Source organism: Felis catus, chromosome B1 (assembly GCF_018350175.1).
Source record: "Felis catus isolate Fca126 chromosome B1, F.catus_Fca126_mat1.0, whole genome shotgun sequence".
NCBI lineage: Eukaryota > Metazoa > Chordata > Mammalia > Carnivora > Felidae > Felis > Felis catus.
Window position 1 is genome coordinate 103434823 of NC_058371.1, and position 12392 is coordinate 103447214.

The window sequence follows — 12392 nt, forward strand, 5'->3', positions numbered from 1 at the left end:
CAGGCATCAGCATTTTTTGAAGCTGCCAGGTGATTCCGTGTGCAGGCATCTTAGCCTAATCAACAGTCTGTCTCTTGGCTGGACCAGGTAGTCTCCTCTTCCACTGTGTTTGACCAGGCGGAAGGGGTTCGGGTGGTTAGGAAGCCACAACACAAGGTCACTACAGACACTGGCTGTGAAGTAAGTGTGCCGTATTTTGAGTTGTGTCCTCTCTACCCTATGGTGTAACCTTGGTCATGTTTTAAAACTAATACAGCTTCACCTGCAAGAGAGAATAACCATTCCAAATTAACAATGAAATGGAAAAAAAAAATCCTTAAAAGTTTCTAGCACTTTACCAGCCAACATGAACTAGACATTCTGTTAACACGCATAATAGTGCCTTGGTAGGAGAGAATCATAGGAAGAGGAGGAGAAATAGAAGTTATGTGGCACCTGAGTGGCTTAGTTGGTTGAGTGTGTGACTCTTGATTTTGGCAAAGCTCATGATCCCAGGGTCGTGGGATCCAGCCCTACTTTGGGCTCCCCACTGAACATGGAGCCTGCTTGAGAGTCTCTCTCTCTTCCTCTGCCCATGTCCCCCACTCACTCTCTCTCTCTCACTCTCTCTCTCTCAAAAAAAAAGTTATTGTTGCTGTTGTTATATTTATTAGTAGTAGTACAGTTATTACTCGAGAAGATGATGGACCAGGTTAGAAGTTCTCACTTCTGGGTTGCACATTAGAAGCACCTTGCGAGCTTTAAAAAATGCCAGTGCCTGGCCACACCCAGACCAGCTAAATCAGGCTCTCTTAGAATGGAGCCCAGGTATTGACATTTTTAAAAACAGATTCCCTTGGTGATTCAGTGCAGGCAGGAATGCAATCCATAGGTTAGAGACTGGGAGAATATAAGGGAAAAGTGTAGTCAGGTCAGTTTGCCTCACCATTCCAGATGAGTCCCGGTCCCAGTCACCTATGTAGCCCCCGGGAAACAAGGTTTTTGAGCTGGTTCGGATAATTCTTTGCTCGCTTTATACGAGAAAACCTCTTCTATCCCCTCTCTGCAAGTGACCAGACTTTATTCTAGCCATTTCATTTACACACATCATTCTTTGGGCTTCAAGAGTGGATTAAAAAGGGACGGAGTGCCTTCTTGTTTCTATTTAAAGTTTGTATACAACAGTTTAATAAAAGAATTATATTCTGTTTACTGTGCTTATTTTTAGTTTTCTATATGTGAATTGTGCAATTCATTTTTCTAGTTTTTAGAAAGTGTGTTTTCCGTTAGCCACAATGCAAAACCAATTACGGATGTGTTATGTAGAAACCTGCTTTAAATATTCTCCTAGCTTTCTGTAAGCTTCCCTAAGAGTTATAATTTTTAGGTGCATTGTTTACTAGGCCATGGGTATGTTTTGTCATATGTTGAAAGATCACACCAGCTATAAAAATAAGATGGTGAATAAAAAGCCACAAAAGCTATAAACATCTGTAAAAGAAGTTTTCTAGGCAAGGCTGCTCGTTAGAGGGAAACTCGGTGCATTTTGATTGTGTGCAGCTGGTGGCACATGCGTGTTCAGAAACAGGGCCATTAAGAGGAGCTGTTAGATATATGGCACGCCGCACTGTGGGCCGTAGATCTGTCCCATCAGCTGTGTGTAACAGCAGCCCGTGGGGCCACACTCCCAAAGCCTTCTCTAAATTCTACCTGCAACTCTGTTGCCAACCGGATGTTTTATAGAACTGGGTAGTCATCTTTTGGTCACAGAGCCAGTCTTACCGAGAGAATTAGCTGGCTCCTAGGACAGTGGAAAAATCTGGAAATATCAGCATGAGCTTCATAGTTTCTGCCACCCTGAAGGGCACACGTCAAGCCTGACCTCTGGTCAGTGTCAGGGCCACTGCAGGATTCGGCCTGGAGCTCTCATTTATTCTCAGAGGATCTAGCATGAGAAATGCCACATGACGTATGATGTTGACCCAATCAGACAAACGACCCTGTTATATACGAGAGCACAAGAGACCCCCTGCTCTGAACACACATCTGAGTGAACAACCTGAGCATGCTGGGCTGGGGGGGGAAGAGGCTGAGTGTGGGAATCTACTCACCAGGCTGAGTTTGTGTGCCTGGCGGTGGGACCAGTCAGTGTTAGCACTAGGTCGTCTCTGAGCAGGCATTTCTGACTTCTGAGAGGACTTAATGTTTACGGGATCCACCTTTGCGATACCAGAAACGGTTTCCCTAAAACAAGGCCAAGATCCTTGAAGCAGAAGGAGAATGATGTTTTAAGTTTCAGAATAAAATGAAAACAATTTTTTAAAAAATCCTTTAACTTTTTATAAGGAAAAATTTAAGCCCACAGAAGCAAAGAGAATAGGGTAATGAAATCTCCATGTAACCCCATCCAGTTTCAACAAATATGCATTTTTTTTCCATTTATAACCTTTCTGCTACCCCCAACCATAAAAATTTGGAATTGTTATATGTAATATTAAAAGGATATTTAATTCAAGGTTTACATGTAATTCTGTTGGTAGTTATGCTTTATGTAAGATGTATTATATAACTTGTTCACTTAAATGATGATACAACTAAATCATGGGCATTTTTAATCAAAGATATTTTTATTCTATACCAGTGCTATTCAAAGTGTGGCTTGAAGACCAGTACCAGCCCACTTTGTTTCTGGTCTGTGATGACATAGGTACAGAAATTGTGACAAAGTACTTAGGACTTTTGCACTTTTTGACATTGCTGCGCATCTAAGTAATTTCAAACTTCAACCTGTTTCACAAAAGTAGTGGTCAGCAACACACTGGGAAAAACACAGTCTTTGACAGCGGATAGTTTGGAAAATACTGTATGGTAATTCTGTGATTTTGACCCCCAGGGGATGTTTGACAATGTCTGGAGATATTTTGAGTTATTACAATTTGGGAATAAACTTGGAGGGGAGAGGTATGTGCTACTGACATCTAGTGGGTACACAGGACAGCTTCCTAAAACAAAGCATTATCTGGCCCTAAACATCAATGATACTGAGGTTGAGAAACCTTGCGCCAGACCACAGTGGATGGTTTAGGCCGCCTGTGCCTTGTCTCAGGAAGGTCTGGCAAATGGGTCTTATCAGGGTGCAGCCTGGCAAGAGTTCAAGGCTGTTTGTATGTGATCTTTCCTTACACAAGAAGCTCCACATTCTGCCTTGGAGATTAGTGAGACATTTTGCAGATGGAAAAGTCTGAGGGTTAAATGACTTTGTCCCAAATGCTTTAAAAATAAGATGATTTGGGGGTACCTGAGTGGCTTAGTCAGTTAAGCATCCGACTTCGGCTCAGGTCATGATCTCTCAGTTCATGAGTTCGAGCCCCGCGTCTCAGTTCATGAGTTCGAGCGCCGCGTCTGAGCTGTCAGCACAGAGCCTGGAGCCTGCTTCAGATTCTGTGTCTCCCTCTCTCTCTGCCCCTCCTCCACTCACACTCTGCCTCCATCTCTCTTGCTCTCTCAAAAATAAACATAAACTATATAATGCTTTTATATTTAGCCACAAGTTGCCCATTTCATCTCTGCCAGAGTAGAAAGTCAACCACTGCTGCAGTAACTGAGAAAATGGGAAACTAGAAATGTACACAATTTCTTTTTATTTAGAAATTTCATATTTAAGAAATTCACATCAAATCTCTGTTTCATGAGGTTTTTAGGATTTTCTTTTAAACTTAGAAATAGGAAATTATCATCTGACAAAAGTCATTTTTCTGAACTTTAATAGGATAAATATTAATAGCTAGAAATATCTACTCTAGAAAAAGTAATCCAGTGAAATTCATTTGGAACAAAAGATAACTTTTATATCCTAACACACTTCGTGTGTGTGTGTGTGTGTGAGAGAGAGAGAGAGAGAGAGAGAGGGAGAGAGAATGAGACTTATTTCCACATCTGATTCCTCTTCAGTGAGTTTCTTCTCTCAGATTGTATTTGGTGTCCAAGTTGCTCACATGGAAGTTATTTCATTAACAGCACGGACACTCTGGCCTTGTTACAGCTTTGAGCAAGACAAGTAGAGGAAAGATTTGTCCATCAAGTGTCTTCACACACTGTGTAACAACCAAGGAGCCGATGTTTTTTGCTTATAGGTTGAACCCTGTCATAAGGCAACTGTGTTTATATATGTTCACAATACTATAGGCTCTGATACTCCTCACCATCCTCACTAGTCTGCCTGTTTTCTTATAATTGCTTACTCATTTGTATTTCTCAATTTTATTGGAGTCAGGCTACCACTGTCATGAGAGAACATTTATGAACCATCATTCTGTGACTTCCTTATACCATATACCTTGGCCTCTGACTACAAAGGAAAAAGCTCATTTGCTATATTTTCTATTTCTCTTTGATTGGGCCTGACATAAAAACAACCATGGGTAATATTCAGAATGTGTACCTGTGGCATGCAGGTAATCTGCCCACCATCCATCCTTGTCTTTGCTAGTCTGTGTAGTGGAGGGCATGACTCTTTACCTCCTGGCAAGCAATCCTTGGCTAAACTAAGAGGAAACCTCCAACAAATTTCTATTTAGAGAAATTTGGAGATACCTCCAAGATTTTTTTTAAATGTGACTTTGTTTCTAAAATGATTTTTAAATTTTTTAACTCAGTTCTTGTTGGAAAAAAATAAAACTTCTGAAGTTTTAGATAGATAGATAGATAGATAGATAGATAGATAGATAGGCATTAACAGCACAAAACTAGGACTTTTTATTAGCTACATAGCAAGGTGCAGGGTGTAGAACTCTATAAATCCTACCTTCTGAATGAATTCTGCCAAATGCTGTTTGATTAAGGTGGACTGATTAGACTACTGATTAATTCTACTTTTGACAGATTACACAGTTTAACTGACAAATAGATTGCCTCCATTTAGTAACGATTCCCCAGTTACGATGACAAAGGACAAGCTATTTGTCAGTTAAACTGTGTAATCATTGAGAAACAGAACTAATCAAGGGCTTAATCATTCTGTCTTCAGTTAAACCCAGCTAATGACTTCAAATGTGTAATTTATACTACATATTCCACTCTGAAACAGTGCTACAATTTCTGTAATACTTTACTGAATCCAATTTTGTGCCCATATTAAAGATTTTGAAATGGAGGAAAAGATAGAGGAAGAGAAGTAGTGGAGCTATGATGTGAGTAATGTTAAGTGGTGATAGTATATGAGTTCTTTGTGGGGGAGGAGTGTTGCGACCTTTGGAAGTCCAGTGGCATCCAAACTAGCCTGAACCGTTCAGCCACACCAGCCTGCAGGTTGCTTTCCAGTGTATACTTGGGGATGTAGCAGAAAGTTCAGCCCCAGCTCTGCTGCCTAACCTGACAATAACTCAGCGATTCCCTAAGCTTTCTGTGTCACATGGTCTCTTGCTGTGTCAGTCACTATGTAATTACCTAACTATTGTCATCCTCAAAGAAGCTATGGTAAGGGCAGGCAGCCGCAATTAGAAATTGAAGTTCTCTTACTTCCAAGCATGGATTCTTCTGGACTGGGAACTTAGGACTAGGCATACTTAGGAAAGCTCTAGAGGCTATATGATTTTCTTCACAGTTTTCAGAGAAAAAGAGAGGGGGAACAGGTATAGGTATCTTTGTACCACTCAGCTTACTCTCTGTGCCCAACTATGGTTACCATGTGAGGGGTGGTATTTCTTTCATGTGACTGATTAGGATTAGTTGGGAAGAAATTAGTAAGAAAGGGGGAAAAGGAATTTTTTTTTTCTGAAAAAGAAAATGCACTTTTTTCTTTCTGTTTCAGTTCATTTGGTTTTCTTAAATCTGAGGTGAGTGATCTCTGACCTTCTGGCAATGCCTCTGGTATAAAAGCTGTTTACTGGAGCAGGAATTTCCTCGCACTTTGGAACCATTCACTGTAGAGTGGGATCTTTTCAAGGGTGGGCATTAATGTCTTTCCAAGGAGCCCTGTAAGACGTTTTGACCAAATCTGTCAGGAATTATATCCCTCCCTGCAACATCTTCAGGAAAATTGGATATTGTTTAAGATACAGGGATAGAAGAAATGGACAGACATATGAAGGGCAAACAGGGCTTCTTACTATTATACTTTGCTGTGGCCTAAGGACTCGGAGAACCTTTCTTTCTAGACCGACATTGAAGTGTAATTGTAGAGCCTTTGTGAGCTAATAATCTTAGGACAAAACCCCGGGGAATCCTTAGCTTCAAACGGTTCTTGGTAGAAAAGAGGGAGTCCAGGCAGATGCAGAACTGCTTCATTAAATGGGTCCCTCCTCCAACTGTAATTCTCAAATTGTTTGAATTGGAGGAACCTCTCTAACATTATAAATTTCAGCCCCAGCTTTCCTGCCAACACACGCACAGAAACACGTGATAGTTACTGTACTTTCAGCGTCTTTTATGGGAGAAAACACATAAGTGAAGGTAATATAATTTCTGTGACATTTGTAAATAAAGCGTATTGAAATAATCACCAATAGTGTTAATAAACCATTGAAAAATGCCAGTATATGAGTGGGTGGATATATGTGTGTGTGTAAAACATTATTTATTCACTGCAAGTCAATGCATAACACACATTTGGGTTTTTTGAAAACTCTCATGATAATCACAAGAGCGCTTCACTAGGATCTCCATACACTGGCTCAGAACCTTACTCAGTATCCGTGGGGCACTGCAGGGTACTCACCTAGACAGTTAAGTACTTCCTGAGAGGAGATTTGGGAATGAGTGAGAAGGATGTTCTTAATCAATGATGCTGAGACGTTGTTTTTCACGGCTTTTCTTCCCGGAAACCTCCTATTACCCTCTTAGGACGTCATCCAGATAATTGGTCTTGGGTTGTTCTCTGCCAGACACTCGCCTGTCGTTGCAGCCGCTGCAGTGATGTGCCTCTCACTTCTTCATAAGATCTTGTTTTCTAGATAAATTGTAGAGCGAAAAGCTTCCCTGTTTTTCTTCTCATATACATCATATGGGTATCTCCTTATATGTTTTTAAAATATTAGGTAAGTAAAACATTTAGATATAATAAAAGTCCCAGCAACCCTAAGAAATTTCTAATTTAAATACTTAACAACTACATTTTCAAGTTGTGTGTGTGTGTGTTTTTTTTAAACTGGTCAATATTTGAAGAAATAATAGGCACCAAAGGTTATGCAATATGTGAAAAGAGATTGTGTTGATCTAGACTAAATGAAAAAAAATCATATTTTTTGGACTGCCAAGAAAATGCATTTTTTTCTGTTAACTTTGAACAGTCATTTAAAATACAGAGTCCCCCCCCCGCAAAATAAATAAATAAATAAAACTTTAAGAAAGTTGGGGGGCTTTGTGGTTCAGTCGGTTAAGTGTCTGGCTCTTGGTTTTGGCCCAGGTCATGATCTCACAGTTTCTGGGTTTGAGCCCCGCATCGAGCTCTGCGCTGACAGTGAAGAGCCTGCTTGGGATTCCCTCTCTCTCCCTCTTTCTGCCCCTCCTCTGCTCACGCAGACACATGCTCTCTCTCTCTCTCTCTCTCTCTCTCTCTCTCTCTCTCTCTCTCTCAAAATAAATAAATAAAACTTAAAAAATAAAAAATAAAACACAGAGACCTTATACAAAACTCTATCCATGCTGGATATAGTAAAGCAAATAGCAAATATCTGAACTTAAAAAAGGAAAAGGTAACAGTAATCCCCAGAATCCAACAAACAAAACTGAAGCTGAGTGCCAGAATGGTCACATTGAGAATTTAGCACCTTACAAGGTGTTTGTCAGTATCTGTAAATTCAAGCTTTGGTTTTGAATGGTGATGGAAAGGGAGGCAAGTTCTGGGCTTAGATTATAGGGGCAAGATGGAACCACATCCCACCACAGTGCTGAGACCCTAGAAAAACCACACTCAAAATGAAATCAGGGACTGGAAATCATCTACCTTTGGCAAACAGAGGTGCTTGGGACATTTAACTGTCTCAGTAATTGCTGGCTAGAGAAAAGAGTTCTCCTTAGAGTTTATAACCACAGTCTTTGCCTCAAGTGTGTTTAGAGTTCAGACTTAAAATACTTCCCTGACCAGAAAACCCTAAGGCAAGAAATAAACTTAAAATGGTCTTTGATTGATAGCATCCCAGAATGCCTGGCAGAAGCAAACACAGTGCTGTCTGAAGGGACTTACCCTCAACTTAGGGGTCACAGCATTTTAACAGATAAAGACCACCAAACATGAGCCCGTGATCCCAAATTCCAGAAACACCCAAGGAAACAAGAGCCATGAACAGGAGACAGGAGAAACCACAAATAGCAGAATTAGATATCCAAAAAGCTTAAGATAATGATTTATCAGATGAAGTAAATTATATAAATGCCTAGAATATTTTTTAAATACACATAAGAACATGAGTAAAAAAGATTTTATCCACAATTAAGCATAATTGAAAAGAACCAAATAAAAACTTTAAAAAAATTAAAATATATTACAAATTAAAAATCAAATGATTCTATTAACAATTTATTCACACCTGAAGATAATTGATCAACTGATTCTAAAGAACTTGCATACAGTACAATACAAAACAATAGAAATGGTAAAGGGAGGTTAAGAGACATGAGAAATAGGGTCTGTTATACATATAGTTGGATTTGTTGACTTTCAATAACAAATAAGAAATAAAGTCATTTTCAATCAAATAAAAATGGAATTTACCATCATCAGATCCTGTGAAGGTCAGATAGGCAAGAAAGCATGAAAAGTAAAGAAATTTTTAAGCATGTGTGAAACTAAACCATACTGATTGTGTAAAGTAATAATGATTCCATATTGGGCATTAAAAATAAAGATACAAATAAAGCACTATTACACATAATCTCTAAGACAGGAGCATTCTACAGGACTTGTTATTCAGTAAAAGGGAAAACATAGATAATCTTTAAGCTGTGTTCAATGTACATGGTAGAACTGTTAAGGATAACCACTAAGAGGATAGAAATAGTGTTCATAACTTCTATGATAATACAGGGGGAAAATTATCAATCCAAAACATACAAGAAATTATAGGGGGAAAAGAACTTTGAAAACAAGCAAGATAAATTCAATGCACAAAATAAAATGTTAGAAATATATTCAGATATATTTAAAACAAAGAAATATATTCAAATACATGATTAATAACAAATATTAATATATAGATACATTAATTATATATTATAATGGTAATTATAATAATAAATGATAATACATATTAATGAAGATTAAGAAGCAAAACTTGTTATCTTAACAAAAGTGATACAAGTATGGTTTGAAAAAAAATCCAGTTGGATGCTATTTATGGAGACATTCCTCATATCTAAGGATATAGACTGTTTGAAAGTAAAAAAATGGATATACCAAGCAAACACTAATACTGTATTATTTTTTGCCTCCTTCTTTTAAACTAAGGTATAATTGACCTATCACATTATATAAGTTTAAAGGGTACAACATATTGATTTGATACATTTATACTGCATTTTGGAGTGTAAAATGGTTTATCCACTTTGTAGACTTTGGACATTCCTAAAACAGTTGAAGGTGCAACCCACTTCTAGATACACACACCACAGGGAATTACACTTCTCTGCATTCAAGTATACACATACAAAAAAATTCAGAGCAAAGTAAGAGTGAAAAATTGATAAAAAATGAACTGCCCATCACTAGATAATGTATATAAGCAAATTGTGGTGTAGCCATTGAATGTAATACTATATGATACTAAAAATGAATGAGTAGGAACTACATATGTTCACAAAATAAAATTGAGGACTAGAAGCCCATAAAGATTATGTTGAGCAAAAATAAGTAACTTTCAAAAGAACTCACAAAGTTTATATACAGTGTGATGCTATTTAAATAAGTTTAAAAAGCAAAATAATGCTAAGTCTTGTTTAGAGATCCTTCCATACACGTGCAGTAAAAACAGAGAGAAAAGCAAAGGACTGATAAGTTCACCATACAGCACTGTGGTCACCTCTGAGGAAGTGGGCAGGTGCTGCAGTTAGGGAGTGGAGGGGTTGGGGGAGGGAGTTGAGAGGGACACCTGCACTAGTAATGTTTGATTTTGTAAGACCTAGCCAGTGGACACACACATATCTGTTTCATTCTTCACATACCATTTTTTTAGGCCTGACAATTTTTATAATATTCTTTTAAATACTAAGGAGAAAATGTGTATGGAGCTTGTCTACATAACATGAAATTAAATATGAACACACACACACACACACACACACACACACACACACACACTATCTCAATTTTAAAAACTTTATAACATTTTTGAAGATGTATTTGAAAAAAATCTCATTGCAAGTTTACTTTAAAGAAATCTTACTTTTTTCCCTCAAATCTTTTTATTTATGCACTGCTTGATAATGACTGGCTGTTTTAATGGAACAATGTTAATCTATTTTCTAAGCAAAAAGGCTGGTGATACAAATTCTTGGTATCAAAGTCGGCTGAGGAATGTGAACACTTTTTCTTCTCCTGTGAAGACATTTTTTTTTCCTTAAGAGCCTACGACAAACAAAAAATACCTCATTTAAAAACATAATTTAGATGTTACAAAAGAACATCCTACGTAAGAAGAAAGATTGGGCAATAAAAATGAAAATACTTAAACCACAGTTGAGCTGTAGCTTTTTAAACTTACCCCAAAATCTGATGAAAATTTTGTTCTGAAGGTTTCATTCCCAGGAATTCCTCCAAGATAGTAAACAAGTTGCACCATCTAGATCAAGGGTCTCGAATATCTCAGTAAATTTTTGTGACCCCAAAGACCAAAAGAAAACTTAAGAGTTCACTTCTTTGAGTAGTTAGATCATGGCAATCATTCAGAACCTTGCTTCCCAAAGAAAAGTGGTGCAGTCTAATGTTGGGGCTGTGAACTGCCATGAGCTAGTAGTTCAGTTTGTCCAGCAGATGTCGAGTAGTCCTGTTTCCCCTGAAAATAACTTCTGGAACCCCATGGATTTGCTGCAGCACCCGACGAAACTAGATAAAATACCCCCCCCACACACACACCACATACACATTTATAAGGAGGGCTTTATGTTCCCTTAAATTCATGGCGATCTCTTGTCGCTGACTGCAGGAGAAACCTTACAAGTGCTCAGACTGCAGCAAAGCCTTCAGCCAGAAGCGAGGCCTGGATGAGCACAAGAGGACGCACACCGGAGAAAAGCCTTTTCAGTGTGATGTGAGTTTGGTTCCTCTTTTCTTCCGTCAGTGTCCTCTGGTGACAGATGCGTGTGTTGTGTGCATGTGTGCGAGTAAGGCATCTGTGCACCTGGGTGTGTATGGATGGGTGTGTGTTGTTTTGCAGTGCTGGTCTTTCTGTTAATGCCTTGTGCTGCCTGCATCTTTTGATGTAATCCGTATAACCACTTTGTCATAATTTTGTTCATCCTAGTTTACTAGCAGCAGATTAACCGATTTTCTTTAAGGCACATCTGCACCCAAAGTTTTAATGCAATCGAGTTGTTCTTTCAAGGTATAAACTCATGATGATTCCAGGCAGCTTTCATATGTCTGCCCAAATCTTTGACAGGTTAGTGGCAGTTAAACCAGAGGTTTACCAGGCCATAGATATTACTGATTTTGCTACAGCCAAACAATGAGTTTCTAAAACATGAATGAACTCCTTTATTTAAATAATGTTGCTAATTGTTTAGATTTTCTGTGTATGACATTTGAATTGAAAATTATCAACTTAGTTGTTTACAGTATTTATGAAAGGAAAAATACTACCACACTCAATAAAATTAATCTGAATGTTAATTAATCTAGGAAAAAAATGGTTTTTCAATGAACAGTGTCACCATTCTGTGTAAGATTGACAGTTGATAGAAGATTGACACAGGCTTTAGGGAAAACACTTGGATGCTTATTTCTTATACAAAAATAGCAAAAAGAGTATTAATGTAGCTCAATGTAAGAAGAAACATTAAAGTTGTAGTGTGTAAAATTGCACAGTACAGAATGCTCTTTAAATGTGGAGGGAAACTCGAGTACTTAGTCCCATTGGCATATCCCAACGGATAAGTGTAGGGTAAGCAGTCCACATGAAAGGAAGCTCACAAACACAAGATGTTTTCCTTGTCCTTCCATGAAACTTTGGTGGTAAGGTTAAGGCAACAATGTACTCCCAGTGGGCTTACTCATAAAAGTACCTTTATGAACAGTGAACTTCTTTAAGGCAAGAAGTATTGTAGAGAAAAATGTGCACATGTAGAACTCAATCCTGAACTGGAGGTACAGCTCCTGCTTAATAATTTCAGTTGGCTTAATTCGTCAGTGCTTTTATTGGAAACATTTCCATATAGGCACAACCTCTTTAGATTACTTAATTGTACAACTGCACAAATAACTG

At 38.2% G+C, this 12392-nt stretch overlaps 1 protein-coding gene across 5 annotated transcripts in view; it reads left to right on the forward strand.

The window, feature by feature from the left end:
- The window catches only part of PRDM5 (PR/SET domain 5), a 208600-nt gene that overhangs the window by 184986 nt on the left and 11222 nt on the right, over positions 1 to 12392 (forward strand). For 4 of the 5 annotated variants that reach the window (XM_023252843.2, XM_023252842.2, XM_023252840.2 and 1 more), the window contains one exon: positions 11115 to 11219. The exons of the other annotated variant lie outside the window; for it this stretch is intronic. In XM_023252843.2, coding sequence (XP_023108611.1) covers positions 11115 to 11176 — 62 coding nt within the window. In that variant the 3' untranslated portion in view covers positions 11177 to 11219. Of the gene's footprint in view, positions 1 to 11114; positions 11220 to 12392 lie in introns of those variants that run through there. 5 annotated transcript variants of the gene reach the window in all.